The 20,132-nt window shown below is 45.2% G+C and overlaps 1 protein-coding gene across 1 annotated transcript in view; it reads right to left on the reverse strand.

Moving 5' to 3' along the window:
• LOC137436088 (CUB and sushi domain-containing protein 3-like) overlaps positions 1–20,132 on the reverse strand; it is a 1,358,203-nt gene that overhangs the window by 470,964 nt on the left and 867,107 nt on the right. The window contains exons 27-29 of the mRNA XM_078786463.1: positions 13,832–14,023; positions 10,711–10,849; positions 10,014–10,201 (exon numbers count right to left, since the gene is read on the reverse strand). Coding sequence (XP_078642589.1) covers positions 10,014–10,201; positions 10,711–10,849; positions 13,832–14,023 — 519 coding nt within the window. The remainder of the gene's footprint in view (positions 1–10,013; positions 10,202–10,710; positions 10,850–13,831; positions 14,024–20,132) is intronic.

A 20,132-nucleotide genomic window follows, 5' to 3' on the forward strand; every position in this document is an offset into this window, starting at 1 on the left:
ATGGAAAATAAAAATGAAAAATGAAAAATCGAGCTCCGTGGGGCGAGACACATGACATTGGCCTAACCAAATATCGAAACCCCTGTCAGATTCCACCAAACCCCTCAGAGAAGATGTAGCTTGAACTCGATTACCCCCTAAAAAGACATCTTTTTCGGGCGTGGCTCCGCCCACAATGGGCGCAATACGCCCACTCTAGGCAGGACACAACTAGATCATGATATCAACCTCCCACCCAAGTTTCATCAAGATCGGATGATATCATCGGGTAGTTATGCTGCGGACAGACAGAGACAAACATACACACACACACACAGACGCACACACGTGACGAATATAGTGGTCACTTGATAACTCGTGAACCAAAAAATGGTAAATCTGGAGGCAAGGATGGAATTCCTGCTTAATTATTGAAAGCGGACATATACTCAACAGAGAAATGGCTCGACAACTTGTTCATAACAATTTGGGATAAAGAGGAAGTACCTAGAACATGGAAACAGGGGTTAATTGTCAAGATACCAAAGAAAGGCGATCTTACGGAATGTGGAAATTGGAGAGGAATTGCTTTAATATCCATTCCAAGTAAAGTATTTAGAAGAGGGCTGATATAATTCGAGATGGAGTTGACAACAAGTTGAGGGATGAGCAAGCAGGCTTCAGGAGAGGTAGAAGCGGAGTGGAGCAAATCTTTATTCCGCGCAACAAAATGAACAGGTCGCAGAGGGGCAGGCAACCCTATACATTACTTTCGTGGACTTTGAAAAAGCTTTTGACTCCATGCACCAAGAAAGCCTTTGGAATATCATGGCTGGTTATGGAATCCCTCACAAAATTATCAGAATGGTACAGATCTTGTATGAGGATAGTGCGTGTGCAGTGCTGGAAGAGTGAGGGGAATCAGAGTGGTTCATGGTAAAAACAGGGGTGAAGCAAGGAGATGTAACGTCTGGTTATATATTTTTGCTGGTTGTAGACTGGATAATGAGGAAGACGACAGAAGGACATAACACAGAGATAAGGTGGAAGTGTACAACCAACCTGGAGGACTTGGACTATGCTGATGACATTGCCCTTTTATCATCAAACTGCCAACATATGCAAACGAAAGTAACAAAAATGAATCAATTCGCATCAAAAACAGGACTCAAAATAAACAAGCAGAAAACAGAAGTTTTGAGGATGAATAATAAAAACAACAACAGAATTCAAATTGGAGACCAACATCTAGATGAAGTCGATAAGTACACCTACCTAGGGGCCATCGTCAACAAACAAGGAGGAGGGGAAGAAGATATTAGGAACAGAATTTGTAAAGCTTTGGTATCCTTCATGAAACTCAAACAAATATGGAGCTCAAGCATTTATACATTGAAAACGAAATGAAGACTGTTTAACTCACTTGTCAAATCAGTACCACTATATGGATGTGAGGCTTGGAAGATCAACAAAGGGGACAATCGAAAACCCAACACATTTATGTTCAAATGTCTGCAGAATATTGAAAATTAGATGGCCTTACATGGTATCACATTAAGAAATACTCAAATTAACCAAAATGATGAAGATCAGTGATGAAGTTAAGATCAGAAGATGGAAATGGATTGGACATGTGCTAAGAATGAATGATGAAAACAACTGTGTGACAGCATTGTCATGGAAGCCTCAGGAAGAAGGAAAGTGGGACGTCCTAGAACAACCGGAGGAGAACAGTGGAAAAAGAAAGAAAAGAGATAGGATGGAGATCATGGAATAGTTAGGTCCAAAACTTCAATTCCGTGACCATTTTCTGGCTAGTAAGGTTTGACGATTCATTTGACTTCTATTGACATTTTATAACAAAAATAGCCTCTATGTCCCTCCCAAAAATCCCGGCATTTTTCGCCAGAGGCCCGAATCCAAGATGACCGCCGGCACTATCTTGAAAAATTAAGTTTTGAACCAGAACACCTAGAATCACGTACAAAGACACTTTTGTGGGTAATTTGACCACGAGGATTCCGAATCTGACATTAGTTTGACGTTATGACATTATTTTGACCCAGAAATCCAAGATGGCCACCATCCAGTAGAGCGAAAATGCAACTTTTGTACTTAAACATGTTAAAGAAACTACCTCCATAAGGATATCTTGCAGTAAAGTAATTGATGATTGCATGACAAGTAAACTCATTACACTTCAAAATAAGCTATTTTTAATAGCTGTGACTTGAACAGTTTTCAAATGAAGTAATTAATCAATATGACCTTTAATTATATGATTAGTCCGAATCAGAGCATTCTGCTTCACTAGAATCTGAATCATCAGATTCTGAGGAATCTCCCCACCTTTGTACATCATCATCTCGCTCCTCATTCCCCTCCTGGCTCTCATCTTCCTCACTCTCTTCAGCTGGCCCTGGTGCAGGTAGATGTGTCGGGAGAGCAGGTTGCATGTGGCGGACAGGGCGACAGCGACCACCCACCAGCTCCCAGCCATGTCCGAGTGGCGAGGGGTGGTGTTTCTTGGAGGGATGACGCACAAGATATGCCAAGTAGTTTGCTCAGAGGCAGTGTTGGCGTAGGCTGTCTGCATCTGGAGGGAGACGGATAAATGATTTGTTTTTCAGTGTCTTCCACTTTGCTGCACGGGCCTCAGCCATGGTGCTACTCTTTTCGTCGCCATACATGACATGTCGTGTGAACTGGAAGAGCTCCTCTAGCACCTCCTCCTCAAGGTCAAGGCTATCTCCACACAGCGAGAGCTGCCGTCGAGCCACAGGGCTCTTCGCCACCCGGTCATACACCAACTTCTTACCCTTGCCATAGAAGCCTGAGTTGGCATCACAGCCTGTCATACAGTGCAGCTGAACAATACAGTCTGCCATCTCGTCATTAACCAGGCCATGACATAAGATAGTCTCCTTCTTCCTCTTGATACAGAGCTTTCCGGGCAGCTGCTGCGAGATGACTGCTGCCGCGACATAGGCATCGGTATCAGCGGTATCAATGACAACAGGGCCACTGTAGCCTGATTCACGCAGAACTGCGTAAGCAGAAAAGAGGACAGTATCAGCCTCAGACTGGTCAAAGCTGTAGTTCTCCATTGGTTGCTGGGTTGACAAATTGGTGCAGTGGGAGCCAACAGAGTAGACAATCTCTGCATCAACACTCTCTGCAAGGTCTGTCAGGTAGGTGCATATCAGCTTTTGCATCCGCCCCTTGTTGCTGACGCTACATAGAAGTGTTTTGAATGCTTGGGCAGAAGGGAAGGGGTCATTCAATTTCATGTAGGTGTTAGGTATATGTGCCTTACCCTGTACCCGCAGGTCTCGCTCGTCATCTTTAGTAGAGTATGGTGTGTCATATGGGTCATTCACACAGAAGATACGTTCAGCATCACCATGGCGGGCAAGGATGATGGAAGACACCTTGTGGACATAGTCTGACCACTTGTATGGGGTGCCATGTTGCGTCTGTCGATCCTCTGCTGATGGAGTTGCCATCCTCCAAATCATGCCCATGTCGATGAGAGTGGTGTAGGGTTCCTGCAGATCTACAGATTGCAGAGAGAGTTTCTGGATGAGCTTACTCTTCTGTGTCTTCCTGTATGTTCCGTTGGAGTTGAATAAAGCCACACACTCCTCAACAACACGATGTTCCAGCAACTCAGTGAGGTCCACAAGATGACTGACCTCAACCAGGTTGATCACTGCCTTGAGAGCATTCTGCTCCATTTCAGCAGCTCTCGTTTTGAGTTCCTCCCTGAGCTTCTCCGTGTCTGGCATCTTGGCAAATGTCAAGCGTTTACTCAGAGGGACAGGTGCATGAAGGGAGGTATTCTTACTGAATACCCGCTCCTGCAAGAAGCTGGTCAACTTTTCCTCCCCTGCAGCATGGGCAGAATTGAAGTCCACAACGAGCTCATTAGAGGCAGGCATGGCTGACTGTAGGGTGCGGAGTGTGGGTGAGGATGGGTCGAATGGAAAGGAGTCAAACTCATGTATGCAGGCTACCAGGTCCTGCACGCACTGCTCATCTTCTCGCATTCGTTTTGGGCCACATTCAATGTGCTTCCTCTTGGCTTTTTTTCGGTTGGCCAGGGCATTATGAGCCGCCCGGATCTGGGCTACATTGTTCACATTTCTGGAGTGCACCAGCAGCTGCTTCTCATTCTTGAGGATGGAGAGCCAGCCAGACTTCATTTTGCTGCCCTTGTTCATGGTGCATTCGATCCACATGTCCCAGGCCATGTTGGAGTAGGGGTTGCCTGTGATGGACTGAGCGAAGTCAGTACGAAGGAAGGTGACCTGATCAGCAGGGAGATTTGTCAGCATTGCCCAGAAGTCAGATAGCCACCTCTCGTACCTATTGTTGTCGTACGCTACCATCCATGGCAGCATGGCGCGCAGAGAGCTGACATACTCGTCCCAGTTACAGATATGGACTGCGTGGACATTCTGCATTAGTGCATCTGTCATGGACAGGAAGTCCCTCCAGTAGTCTGCCATGTCACTGGCCTCCACATGGATGAATAAGTTAGTGATACAACTTGCCCTCTAACTTGAGGGCCGATCTTGCCCTCAAACTCCCGGGTCAGGATATCTTTGATAAAGGATGACTTGATGCTGGATGTTGAGAAGCCATACCGAGATATGATAGAGCTGTAGTCTTTGAGGAGGCTCTGTAGTGACCTTCGCTCACGTTCCTCAAAGATAACTGTTCTGATGTGGTCAAAGAAGATAGTCTGAGCCTCACGGAGATTGACATTGTGCATGCGTGGGAGTTTGTCATCTTCACTCATTTTCTGGTAACTACGCACATATTTCAACCAGCATTTGTTGTGATATCTGATCTCAATCGCATATGGGTCATCAGCTGTATAATCGATCACACAGTTGATTCTGTCTCGCATGCTCTGATCTTCGAGGACCACCGTGTGACTCTTGAACGTTGTCCATGCATTATCATACGAAATCAGGGACAGCTTTGATTCTGAGTGCTTTGCCGACTCCGGTTTACAGCACCAGACACATTTTGTTTTTTCATGTATCAGCCCTTCTACACTTGATCGCAGCCGCTTGGCAGGTGGAGAAGCAGCCGGGGGGAAAGCCTCAGACATGGACGAAGACTGAGATTGGCATTCCTTGACTTCTCGTTTTTTCTGTCTTGTCTTGGCCTGCTCCAGTTTATTAGCATTCCATAAGGTCAGCCTACATGATTTATGGACACATTGTCTGCCGGGACCATTATCCCAATTGACTGTTGCATAAACGTCTCCAAACTTGTCAAGACCGCTCCATAACAGGGCTTTTTTCTTGAGATTTTCCCAACTCTCAACGGAGGTAACGACATCAGTGGCTTCATTGCAAAGCCCGCCACACTGGAGGACACACGGAACGGCGGACATTCTCTTGACAGCTATCTTCTGAATACTGCGCTTCTCAGTGCCGTCTCATTCGCTCGTATACTCCCTGGAAAGACAGAAATAAGTATATGACATTACACACAGACAAATAAAAAACAAGAAAATAGCAATTCACTAATCAGGACCTCAATTCCGTGGCCAGTATAGATTTAGCCAAAATAATGTGTTAATTCATGATCATATGTTCTCCCATTTAAAAGTTGCATTTTCGCTCTACTGGATGGTGGCCATCTTGGATTTCTGGGTCAAAATAATGTCATAACGTCAAACTGTCAGATTCGGAATCGTCGTGGTCAAATTACCCACAAAAGTGTCTTTGTACGTGATTCTAGGTGTTCTGGTTCAAAACTTAATTTTTCAAGATAGTGCCGGCGGTCATCTTGGATTCGGGCCTCTGGTGAAAAATGCCGGGATTTTTGGGAGGGACATAGAGGCTATTTTTGTTATAAAATGTCAATAGAAGTCAAATGAATCGTCAAACCTTACTAGCCAGAAAATGGTCACGGAATTGAAGTTTTGGACCTAACTAGACGTCCTGTTTTTTTTTTTATCGCTCCACGTTTATTTGTTTACTATTGAGCCTCAATGGGTCTATCAAGATCATAAATGTTTTTACTATTTGAGCTTTTGTCATCAAATATTCTATCTATCTATCTATCTTTCTATCTATCCTCTTCAGGCAAAGTGGCCCATAAGGCTGCTATGCGTAATCTCCAACCTGCCCTGTTTCTGGCTATCGGCTTTGCTTCATTCCATGATCTCCATCCTATCTCTTTTCTTTCTTTTTCTTTTTCTGGCTATCGGCTCTTTCTTTCGTCTCATGCTTGGCACACTGCGGACAGGCTGATAAGTGCTATTTATAGTCACCATGACATTGCCCTTTCACATTTTGACCAAAGTTTTTATTACTTTCTCCACATTGTCATACTAAAGGTTTTTTTGGAAAATTTGATGTCAAAAGCTCCAAATGGTAAAAATGTTATGGCCTGGACAGGCGGACAGACATGCCCACACACACACAATTGAAAACCCCCGTCTGCCACTATGTGTAGGGAGGAGGTGGGGGACTGGCTGATAATAAATCACGTGTATCTATCATTCATGGTCAGACATAGTTAGGCATCAATGGAGCCGACCAAAAGGATATGAGGGACAATGATATCACAGCAGTACAGCAGTATCAGGGAGCTTAGGGTATACGTGTTCAGACCACTTAATTGTCACACACCATTGTCTTCTAACGTGAATTCAATGATTGTTGATAACATAATGCATGTGGATAATAGTGGGCATAATTAAGCCAATGCCATTCAAGTCTTTCATCCAGGGTGGCAGCTGTATCCAATCATTCTTACTTAATGATCACAGCTGTTTGCAACTGTAAATGCAAATTATAAAAGCAACCTTGCCAGTTCAAAGCAAGCCACACATCTACACTAATCCAAATAATGCCTCCTCAAGGGCCAAACCAATTTGTCAGTTGTTTGACTTGTGGTATTTGTGGGATCAATATGCACATGTTGATGTTTGTTCAGTCCTGGTTTTAGTGTGACAAGCGTTACGCCTAGGTCCCCCGTCGGTGAAGTGATGTGAGTTGACAAAGTGGGAGACGCAAGGCGGCCATCTTGGATTTTGACGTGGCGACCCAATTTTCAATAGCGTTCTTCCTTATGAGTAGATACACCCACACACCAGATTAGAAGTTGGTACTTCGCTTATTTTTCAAGATATTTCGCTCACAAGGTTCAGACATATATATGGTGGCAGCCATCTTGGATTTTGACGTGGCGACCCAATTTTCAATCGCGTTCTTCCTTATGCCGAGATACACCCACACACCAGATTATAAGTTGGTACTTCGCTTATTTTTCAAGATATTTCGCTAACAAGGTTCAGACATATATATGGTGGCAGCCATCTTGGATTTTTTGACGTGGCGACCCAATTTTCAATAGCGTTCTTCCTTATGCCTAGACACATCCACACACCAGATTAGAAGTTGGTACTTCGCTTATTTTTCATGATATTCCGCTCACAAGTTTCAGACATACATGGCGTCAGACATACATGGTGTCAGACATACATGGCGGCGGCCATCTTGGATTTTGACGTGGGTTGCACCCACACACCAAATTAGAATTCGGTCCTTCGCTTACGCATGCACGCACGCATGTTCGCACGCACGCCCGCACGCACGGATGCACGCACGGACACACGCACGGACGCACGCACGCACGGACGAACGCACGCACGGGAAAACCATAGTCCCCCTTTCGCTCCGCGGTACGACGGGGGACAAAAAATGATGACACATACACACACACACACACACCTCTCATATTAATAAATTCACTATTTGTGCATTTCTGATGTAAACTATTTACATGCGTGATACATGTGAAGACTGCAGAACTTGTATTCTAGCATATGTTGTTCAAATTTATCTTTCTCCTCATTTATAATTCCTATTTTCTTCACATTGTATAATTCTTATTTACTGCCTTCAATGGAAGTTTGTTTTAAGCAGGACATCCACCTGTTGATGTGGCGTCTATGGCGGGTAATGTAAATACCCCTTTTTGTGATGTAAAGAACAACGCTTTGAACATTGGAGGGAGAGCATATGTGTGCACGTTTATATTGCAGAAAGATCCTCATCATGACGTTTTCAAATGGAAATGTAGCAATTCATCATCTATTATCATGGAAACACAAGGCAGCACAAATAAATTATGCTTAGCTATACTTCAGAGGCCTTCACAAGGCCATCCCTCTTCATCACTTTGTTGTCAGCAGTGAATGGTTTGACTAAGCAAACTCATAAATAGCTAATGTGGTGGAAAACAAACAAACTTTTACACTGTATTTGCACATTAGGTCATGTGATCTTGGCATTTATGAAGAAATTACCCAGTACAAAAATAAGACTATTATATGTTAAAAGAAACCCTGGTGTTATTATTATTGTTATTATTATTATTGTCATTATTTATACCACTTGGTATACAGGCAATATCATATTATCATATTAAGGATAATACCTGGTGTTGGGCTAACGGCTAGGGTGCCAGCTTAGGATCCTAGGATCCTGGGTTCGAATCCCGGTCGATCGCTGAATTAACGCCAGGGGGGTTGACTCAGCCTGTCATCCTTCCGAGGTCGGCAAATTGAGTACTAGTTCACTGGTAATTCCCTGTTTGTCGGAAAAAGGCGACAAAAAGGGTTGGCGGCAGGAAGGGCATCCGGCCGTAAAACATTGCTTCAAAGAGGGGACCAAAAAACAACAACAACCACGGTCCCCGAAAAAGGCCAACCCCCGCTTGCGGGGGAAAATGGCCTCTAAAGGTGGTTTATATGTTAAAAGAAAATTAAGGTCGAAATGACATATTTTTCTGGGTTCGGCATGAAAAGCGAATGTTTAATAGGAAAACCAATATTTAGAAATTTCTGTAAAGTTTGACATTTTGTAAACTTGCCTAATGCTCAACATCCCAACAACATCCCTTTACCAAGGGGGTACGGCCTCTCTTCAAGAGTTGGAAGATATTGTAACCATTCTTGAGCAATTTTTTCTTTTTCACTTCTTCAAGACTGCTACCTTCTCTTCCCCACAACTGCCTGGCCCACTTGAACGCCACTAAAATCTCTGAATCGAAGCAGAATTGAGTCTGGTTCCTGTATAGAAGGGAGACTTCCGCAGTATAGGTCGGATTATATTGTCGGAGAGACGGCAGGTTAGCTCAGTAGGTCGTGAGCTTGGCGCTGAGATGTATGATCATCAAATTTTTCTTCCGTGTCATTGAATCGGACTAAAACTTCTGTCCTAGGGCGGTGTCTGCAGGAAGCGCCGCATCTTGATTGATGTCGTCCTTCGAATGGGAACGTAATTCCTGGGAAAACCACATTTCAAATCTGGCCTTCAAAGCCAGTCGCCGACTGGGCATTCTCCATCCTCCGTCGTGCGAAGTCCTTCCTTGGCACACCTGAGCTCCTCACCACATACAAGGCTTTCATCCGCAGCTCAATGGAATACTGTTCCCCCCCTCTGGGCCGGTGCTCCTGCCTCACACCGAGCTCGGCTTCACGCTGTTGAAACCAAAGCTTTCAGAACCATTGGAATCTCCTGCGATGAAGCTAACTCCAAAGGCATTACACTCACTCACCGCAGGCAGGTTGGTGGTCTTTCCGTCTTCTACCGACTCCTCTTCGGCTTTGCTCCCCCAGCTCTCTCTGGGCTCTGTCCCCCAAATATTCCTACACGTCGCACAAGATCTGCCTGCAACCCTCTTATGGTTAAACTGCCAAAATCAAGACTCTCTGCTCACCTTCACTCCTTCATTCCTCTTTTCTCCCGCCTCTGGAACAAACTCCCTCACTCTCTTCAATCCCACTCCTCCCTCCAGGTCTTTAAAAAATCTGTTCACCACCATCTCTTATCTTCCCCCATCCAAAACCTTGATCTTTTCTACCCCCATTAATTCACTCCAGACAGCACACTTACCGCTAAGCCAACACCAGGCTCGGAATGGAACATTCAATAGGCTAACATGGCCTGCACACTTATGCCACTATAAATTCCTCATCAAACAAGAGTAAGCTCACAGACCTTGATACTCGATGTGGAATCCCGCGAGGCTGACGGAGGCGTCTGTGCGAAAGGCCAGAAAGGTGCTGTTGCCGCTACTTTCGAGGCGCCCGGGCAGTTTGGAGCCCTGAAGGCTGGTGACGAGGGGGCTACTGGCATTCGGCCCATCGTACACATGCAAAAAATCATAGTTCGCTTCCATGTTGAAGCTACGCATGTGGGCACAAGAGACAGAATAGGGGGATTGTTAAAGCTTTTCAGCTCTAGCCGGAGAAGCATGGAAAGTGATTACGGTTGGATTTTGGTCAGATATTTGTATAATGTATGAACGAAACTATATTTGCAGGCTAGGTAATTGAGCTAAGCTCATTCAACACCTGCTGGATTTCCCTAAAAACATGCCAGCGGGATCCGGTGCTGAGCTGTGCAGCACGGGTGGTGGTCTTGGTTAATTGCATCATTTCACAACTATAATTTTTCTGGAGAGGCAAAACTGCTCACACAAACGTATTTTATAGAAAAAGCACTACACTTTAGTAGCGGAGGCATAGTGGGATGTCGAGCAGGATGCAATGGCGTAGGTGGAAATCAGCAAGGCCGTGTCAAGCTGCGCAATAGGCAGGAAATCCCAAACCCCCTGCCTTTGCATATGAAGCAGTAACTGCAACAACAAAGTGATAATTCATGATCACAGTTTAGAAACTTTTGGCCAGCCTACCTTATGAAGGTCAGAGACACGACATTTCCTGGTGTGGCAGTGATGATCCAGTCACACTCTTTACCAGGGGGGTACGGCCTTGGGTAATTAGGTGACAGAATGGCTCCAGCCGGTCCTGTCAAATTCCCACCACAGGGAGCTAGGGGCCGCAAAAAACAGACACAGAGGTGCACCAGTTAAGTATGCCATCGTAATATCCATGCAAATAGCATGATAGGATGTCCGCAATCCATGGTATTAATCTCACACAGAAAAATAAATAATTACAAACTTTACATTAAAATATATATATATATATATTTATATATATAATTTCACATTTTATTACTTGCAAAATCGAGGATTTTTCAAGTCTATTGGTCGGTTGCATTTGCTATCCTGTCTGTTTGTTTGTCACTTGCCTACAGGTTACAATTCTAAACCGATCGTCATGAAACTTCACCAAGTTGGAGAGGTCGTCACAATTGAGAAGCCTATTGATTTTGAGGTGATAGGTCAAAAGTCATCTGGAGGTCGAATTTCTAAAATCGCCATTTTTCATCCGATTGACTTGAAAATTGAACAGCATTTGTATGTTGAGTCACTAAATTGGGAAACCAACTATTTTTGAGGGCAAAAGGATAAAGGTCATCTCAAGTCAAACTCCCAAAATCATCAATTTTCACCTGAAAAACCATCAATTTTCATCCGATTGACTTGAAAATAGAACAGCATTTGCAAAGTGTCTCACTGAATTGGGAAACCAACTATTTTGGAGGCCAAAAGGTCAAAGGTCAACTCAAGGACAAACTTCCAAAATCATCAATTTTCATCTGAAACATCATCAATTTTCATCCGATTGACTTGAAAATTTAACTGCATTTGCAAAGTGTCACTGAATTGGGAAACCAACTATTTTTGATGTCAGAAGGTCAAAGGTCACCTCAAGCTCAAACTTCTAATATCAATTTTCATCTGAAAAATCATCAATTTTAATCCGATTGACCCGAACTTTGATCGATCGTCAATTTTAATCTTAATGAAATGGACATTTTGATGTATCCATGGTAAACTTTTATTTCAGGAAGGGGTTGATTTTGCAAGTATCGTGCTCAGCATGACGTCGTCTTGTTTAGGTGTTTCTTTGTTAAATTATAAAATTATGGGTATTTAGTAGCAAACATTTTACGAACAAGATGTTATTCATTCAGGTGATACCATGGGATGATCCCATCTTCTTTCTTATGGCTTGATTGCCAGATCTATGATATGAATTATGAAGGGGATGCTTTAAGATCTGGCAACACTGGTGAAGATGGACTATTCTGTTGCACAACACTGGTGAAGAAGCTCCAAATTGGGTCCACAAATCAGAAATTACCCTCATTCATCATCTCCTAAATCAAATTTCAAAACATAAAAACCAACACCTTTCATCTTCTCGAAAATCATTCACAAAATGGCATTTCAAGCTAAGGCAAAATAGATGCAAATAGAGGAAATGCTTGTAACAAGACCAACGCTGACGACTATATTTTTACTTAGGTTATTGATTCTGAAGTGGAGGGTTTTCACAAAGAAATTGAAATGTTACCAAGATTCGCTCAGTTAAAGAAGGTAAAAATATAACTGGGTAGTTCCGGTGATTTCGAATCTGCACGCTGGCCATTTTGGGGCAAATACAATCAAACACATTGAGCATTGTGGACTTATATATTTCTATTTTAGAATATAATCTGGATATTCCATCCACCTGGTTCAGTAGTCATGAAAATTGGCCACTGTCAATCATAACTGTATTATACGAGTATAAACACCATTAAAAACCTTGATCTCTTCTACCCCCGTTAATTCACCCCAGATCCACTTTTTTTGAAATCCTGACTTCTTTCTTTCCTGGAAGTTCTAGCAGTGAAAGGCGTTTTAACTTCCCCCCCCTCCCCCCCGCCTTCCCATGACTCCTCCCCCAAGCCCTCTCCCTCCCACGGATCTTCCGTTGTCCCTGTTCTCTGCTGTTGTACTTGTGTGCTTCACTCTCTCCCCCCCCCCCCCCCCCCCATCTTGTCTCCCGCTCCCTTTACTGTATGTTTTGTTTGTCCGATTGTTTTTTTTGTGATTGATGTTATCTCTTACACAAGCCTCGATTTTGGGGGCAAAAAAGGAAAAAAAAAATCCAGTCCTGTTTGATCTGAGAGGCTTGGTGGTGGAGTGGGAAAAGCATTGTTGCTCTTTATTGCCTCAACTGGTGTGGGGTCGATTTCCGCGGCTGATCCGGGAATATCTCAACTCTGCGATGGCCTGGCAAACTGGTCGAGATCGGTTTGTAGCCAACGTACACAAGCTACTTCTTGGGTGTCCTCCGTTGCTTTGTCAAGAGGATGGAACCTCATCAGCACCATCCACGTGCTATCCCGCCGTTAATGGGATGCTTTCTACCCACTGTCACCCTGGTCTTCCATAAGCTGAGACTTTGTATTCAAAACAAAACACACCACCCCTCCCCTATTGGTGTACGCAACAAAGCCAGCTAACAACGAGCGCATAATTCCGTAAACGGCACACCATGACAACTCCAGTACCAAGGGTTTACTGTATTATCTTCAAACCTTCACATTCTCTCCTGTACTGTCTCCTAGCTAGGGCATCATCCACATAATTGCAGAAAACTTTTTTCTTTTTTTTTTAAACAGACACATAGGTGTTTTGGATACACGAGTTACGATCCTGTTGTTTCATCAGTCCTCTCTATAGAATAAGGTTTTTTGGTATAATTGGGAAATGAACAGAAACAATGTCGAGGAGATACAATTATGGTTAAATATCTCCTCTGCGGGATCACTTGACTCTTCGATAATATGATTTATTCATTTTTTAGTCAATTTGCACAAACCCATGTGACTATTTTGGTGTCCAAATCAAAGTCCTCTTTCAAAAAATCCTGGCTAATTCCTTCAAAGTTTACAACCCGGAGGGGTTCGACGTACTGTACTCTTACCAAACGAGAAAGGGACGATTCTGTTGACCCGAGCAAAATCCAGCAGTGCCAGTCAAGTCAATCCGCATAATTAAATTTTTAAATACAACACACAGAGCATGCCTGAAGGTTAAGAGCACGAAAGCACAGTTTTGACTGGCAGCACACCAATGCAGGAAGGAGGGCCTGGTTGCCAGTAGAAATGGTTCTCATGCTGGAGGCAAGTGATGGTCGCCGAGCCATGGATCTGGTATCCTGGCTCACAGGCAAATGTTACACTGCGTCCTGGCTCCCACAGCGTGCCGCTTCGTGTCCCGTTTGTGGGGACTCCTGGGTCCCGGCACGCTTGCGCCACTGCGGCTGGAAAACATGTCATGGATCAAAGATAAAGCTTCAAAAAAGGGGCACAACTCAGCAGTGATTCTAAATGCCTCATAGGGAATACATACTTAAAATGGGCAAGAAAGTTTTGAAACTCCTGTCTAGCCCATCTTATGAAGGTCAGGAGGGGAGGTCAGAGGTCAAAATGACCCACACTGTAGAAATTTCACGATTTCCCTGTAATCCCAGATAATTGATAAATACTGTTTCAGGACTTTTTTTGAAGTCTTGCACATCTTTTGATACCAAATTTAACATGCATAAGAAAATTAACATGCCTTTTCAAAAAAAGTAAAATACATCGTGCGTATTATAATGACAATGCAGTGGTAGGAGAGATCAGTTCTCATAAATTAATTGTCTTATTTTTATCTGCATGTTTTACATTTGAAAACAAGCATTCTAGTGAAGTGACAGCAGGGAGATCTGCAGTAGGGAACATGCCGTCATTCTGACGAGGTCCAGATGGACACATGAGGCATTCAAATCTAGCCACTTGGTCCCTGGTCCAGGGAGGGAATAAGGAGGCAGGTCTCAAAGGAAAAATTCCCTCGCCCCTCCTGGGAGATTGCAATGCGCCAGGCAGTTGGAGCGCTGCCCTGGAAGGATTTGGATGTGGAGTCGAACCATAGTTGTGGTACAATCTGGACGGCACGTCTGATGGTGTTGCGTGGCATCCCCTGTCCATCGGGGTTCCGCTCGAGCAAATGTCTCAGTCCAGTGGAGTGACCGGACCGTGGAGGTGTAGTGCCGTGTACGGCCGAGTGAGGCCGCTGTGGACAGGGCAGAGTGAAGCCGCTGTGGACGGGGCAGAGTGAAGCCACTGTGGGTGGGGCAGAGTGAAGCCGCTGTGGACAGGGCAGAGTGAAGCCGCTGTGGGCATGGCCGCGAGAGGCCTGTGTTGCCACTGCCTGGAATAAAGATGGTGCTTGATCCCCTCTGCGTGTCCGCATCTTTACTTTATACAAAGACACTACAATTGGCGACGAGGATTTTTTTTTTTCAGACCATGGCTACGTCATATTGAAAGGTCCACGAGTATGCTGGGGACAACTTTGAACTTTTGGCGCAGCAGCTGAGCTTTTATTTCATTGCTAACGACATCGTCGAGGTGGGGAAGCAGAAAGCAATTCTTCTATCGTCCCTCTCGGCGGAGGTTTTCCGTTTGCTGTGTGATTTGATTTCGCCGGCGAGGACGTCGGATGATGCTGTTACCTACGAGTCCATAGTGAAGACGCTGCACGATCATATTAAACCAGGCAAGTCACCACAGGTATCTCGGTACGAGTTTGACAACCTGGTTCGGTTTCCCGATGAGAGTGTAGCTGATTTCGTGGCCAGGCTCAAGCATCTGGCGGGGGATTGTCATTTCGGTGTCGATGAACGATCACAAAGATTGAAGGATCGCTTTATTGTGCTGTGGGGTTGCGAGATGAGAAGATGGTTGTGTGAATTTTATGGATAACGTTTGAAGAGATTACAATTCCTAAAGCGGTTGAAACTGTGGCTGTTGTGGAACAAGCTAGAAAGGATGTTCGCGCCATTGTTGGGGAGGACTCTGCGGTTAATGCCATAGCTGCGGGAGGGGTCACGTGCTCGCAATTCTCCAACTGGGTCAGTGGATCAGGGTTCTTCTTCTTCTTCCCGGGTACATGCAAGCAGTGCGTTACAGGGACAACGACAACATCATCCTTGTCAGGGATGTGGTGGTTCATATTTTCGTGGGAGCAGTCCATTTTGGAATGCGGTGTGTTACCGGTGTGGTAAGATGGGCCATGTGCAGAGGGTCTGTCGGGGCGTGGCACCACCATCGGTTGATGTGGTCGGGGCTGGCAGTGAGTTTGGTCAACAGGGAGCATTTCCGATGACGTCACCTGCAACCTTTGTCATGGCTGTCAGTGTGAATGGCAGGCCAGTCAACTTCACAGTGGATACCAGGGCATCAGTCAGTCTCATGAGTAAACGGATTTGGCGTCAGTTGGGTTATCCGGTGTTAGCCCCGATACACACTACCCTTTGTACGTACACAGGGGAGATGATAAAGCCATTAGGCTTGATGCATGTGTTGGTTCGTTATCGGGACCAGCAAGCGGTGTTGTCCCCTCATGTGGTTGATTGTTCTGGACCATCTCTACTTGGTCGTGATTGGTTGCACACCATTCGTCTGGATTGGGTAAACATTTAGTGTCCATACATCATTTCCATCTCCTTCGCTCTTGGAAAAACACCAAGTTATATTCAGGCCTGAACTTGGGAAGCTCAAAGGTGCTCAAGGTCACCTGCACCTAAAAGAGGGTGTCAGTCTGCGATTCTGTAAGCCTCCACCGGTGCCATATGCCCTTCGTGATTGGGTCAAAGCGGAGCTCGATCGATTGGAAAAGATTGGAGTCATTGAACAGGTGGAACACTGAGTGGGCAATGCCCGTGGTCACAGTGCTTAAGCGGAGTGGAGGTATTCACCTGTGTGGTGATTTTAAAGCGACTGTTAACCCCAACCTCTGCGTGGAGCAGTATCTACTGCCATTCATTGACGATATATATTCAAAGTTTGCGGGGAGTCGGTACTTCACGAAGTTGGACTTGCACGATGCGTACTTTCATCTTAAGATCGTGAGGATCGTCACCTCCTTACCGTCAATACGTGTCAGGGTATGTACCAGTATACCCATCTTTTATTCAGGATCGCTTCAGCTCCGGCAATGTGGCAGAAGGCGATGGGTCGTCTTTGTACCGACTTACCTGCACAATGCTACTTGGAGGACATCCTCATTGAGGGCGCCACGGCCAAACAACATCGTGAGAACATTGACAAGGTGAGATGTCCTAGTTAGCTGCCCATGGCCTTCGCTTGAACAAGGAAAATGCTTAGTCTTTCAGAAGAGAGTGGAGTACCTGGGGAATGTCATCACCCCAGAGGGGCTGTCAAGACCCCTCAGAAAGTTGACGCTATAGCCGACATGCCCAGCCCAAGGGACAAAGTTCAGCTTCGTTCCTTCATTGGGCTTGCTCAGTATTACCAGAGGTATGTCAGCAACCTAAGCACTGAGCTTGCTCCGCTGACATGCATGCTGCGTCGAGATGTTCGTTGGAGGTGGAGTTCGGTGGAACAAGCAGCATTTGAACGAGTCAAAGCTCATCTTACTGCAGACACGGTACTCTCACATTACGAACCTTCATGTCCTCCCATTCTGGCGTGTTGCAGCTCGTCGTATGGAATCGGCGCCATCTTGTCTCAGGTATTGAGTGACGGTGCTGAGCATCCGGTGTGTTTTGCGTCACGTGCTCTGACAGCCGCAAAGCAGAACTTTGCTCAGATTGAGCGTGAAGCACTAAGTTTGGTATGGGCCGTGTTGAAATTTCGTCAGTACGTGATAGATCGGCATTTTCCCATACAAACTGATAATAAGCCGCTTCAGTTCTTGTTTAATCCTCAGAAAGGCATTCCAATCACTACCGCTGCATGGATACAGAGATGGTGTCTTGTCCTCAGTGCATACGACTATGAAATCAAATTTTGTGCTTCCGAACAGCACGCTAACTGTGATGGCCTGTCTCGATTGCCGTCCACAAAGGTCGGTGCCGAACCTACAGATGAGGTTGAGGTGTTCATGTTGGAACAGATTGAATCTGGTGCGGTAATTGTTGCGGAAGTGGCCGCTGCCATTCGTCGTGGTCCTGTGCTGTCACGTGTTGTGCACGTTGCTTTGTCAGGTTCTTGGCGCGAGTTGCCCTCGACTTCACAATATGCTCCATATGTGTCGCGTGCGTCTGAGCTGTCTTTAGCTCAAGGTTGTGTAATGTGGGGCATGAGGGTGGTCATTCCTGCTGCTTTACGTCAGCGCTGTCTCAATGAGTTGCATGGAAGGTTATGGCATTCAATTTATTGAATTGATTGGTAAAGATTGGCAAAAGCCCAGAGAGGCAGACATAGCTTTCCACAGATAGTCCACTGCGATTTAATGGGCTCTCAGTTTGGGAAGAGAGCCCTGGGATTAATTGGCCAGATTTATAACGAGGAAAATGGCTGCAACAGGCACTACTGGAAACGAACAACTTTCCCAGTGATTAGTTTGATGAAGGAACTTTACCTTTCCCCATTGGCACCACTTGGAGGTATGTCGGTGAGCCAGGGAATTGTTGTGGGTGATGGGCAATTGTGGCCAAGAGGGTCAGCATGTGGACCGAGTGGAAGCATTATTACTGGTTTTGAGGAAATAGAATAATTGTGTTTATTTTGTATTGTATTGTATTGATTGCTAGTGTTTTTATTGATTGCATGCCATGTCAGTTATGGACACTCCTTTTAGCATGTACAGCAGCTGTAGGTAAAGATGGTTTATATCTGGGAAGGCGACATTGTATTTAAGGTTTGTGAGTGGGGAAGATGTGCATATCCGCAGGTGGATGAGGCTCTTGAGGCGAGTGAGGACTGCACCCCTCGCCATGTCTTGTCCCAGGTAGAAAAGCGTGCGAATGGAAGAGAGAACATGCCGGGATAAGGGGCGGATCAGTCGCCTACAGTGTGAAAGACCACTGGTGACCAGGGAGAGTTTTGGAATGCCATTTGGGTGACACCCTTTAGTGGGATGTACAGAAAAGGTGGCTGTTGTGGTGCTGGGGTGGGAGGGCAGGAGGTCAAGGGAGGGGCCCAAGGAAATCTTGGATTTGGGGCTTTGTTTTACACTGCAGGCATAAAAACACTGCGATACCCACACTGACATAAAATGATACCCCTGCTGTAGAGCTGAAGCCACACCTGCGAGCTAATTGTGAAGCTGTCGACTTGCTAGAAATAATTACGATTAATGGAAATGGTTACACTTGTGTTATGTGTTTATGAGAATGTTCCACTCGGTCACGTGTGACTTGATATATGTGCTATAAAGGGCAGATAGCCCGGAAAATTGTTAGGTAGACTAAAATTGGGTTTTGGGCTAAGCTTACAACTGAAGCAGGTGACATCCACTATGGGACATGATCAAAAGATGGGATTTATGATTTGGATGAGTGAAATTGTGGTTTAAGGTAGGCCTGGTTACCCTAAGGACACCATCCAGACATAGGGCGGCAGAGAAAATTGACTGATGAATAATTTCTGTATGTAGAATAATTGTGCATAAAATGAAGACCAGAACCTTAGGTTCCCAATGGGGTACCTTGGTAGGAGCTTAAAGTTCTGGGGAAGCAGCTGTGTTACATGGATGGGGTGGGGGGGGAGGTGATATCCACCTAGATGGGATGCGGTAAGAATAGCTTGGTCCATATGCTTGAGTTGCTTAGAATGACACGTATATTAGGGATCTGTCAAAGGTAAGGTGTACGGTAAAGGTGCACCGAGGAGGCGATGACTGTACACCTTCGAGCAGTATAGGGGTAAGGTTGTATTGTGTCAGTTAGACCTCCTGTACTGGCGAGGCCAGGTGGACGATTAGTGGCACCCGGCACAAAAAAAGTACATGGGAAGCGCTATGCACTCTAATTAGACAACATCAGGGATGTTTAGCACAATGAACTGCAGGCCAAGACAGTGCATTACGCTGCACAGGGCCCTGATTGAGGACGGAACACTAACGAGGGACTGTTCTGCAGAGCCAAAGGGGTCGGAGGTGTTTTAACAGGTGTAGAAAAGATCATTATTTTGGATGGGGGATGACTTGAGATGGTGGTGAACAGCCATCTTAAAGACCTGCAGTGAAGAATGAGATTGAAGAGCGTATGGAAGGTGGTTCCACAGGTGGGAAAAAGAGGAATAAATGAGCAGAGGTCAGCAGTCGTTCTGGATTTAGGCAGTTTCACTAGGTGGGGTTCGCTGGTGGACCGTGTGCGTCCTGCAGATACCAGAAGGCGACTTGGAGAGGTCAGAGGGTGCAATTCTTGACAAGGTGCCATCAGGTTTTGAGGCACCACCACCAATATAGGTCCTGATTTCAAAAGTGACCTTCATACTGTTGATGGATGGACAATGACACTTGAGCCTTCTGCCAGTTCTGTTGTTAATCCAATGCTTGTCTTTATATTATCTTCAAATATTACTCATCCTTGGTAGGATAGCCTTTTGGGCCTTCCAATCCAGGATTTGTGTATTTAC

This window comes from Myxine glutinosa, chromosome 11 (assembly GCF_964187855.1).
Source record: "Myxine glutinosa chromosome 11, kmMyxGlut1.1, whole genome shotgun sequence".
NCBI lineage: Eukaryota > Metazoa > Chordata > Myxini > Myxiniformes > Myxinidae > Myxine > Myxine glutinosa.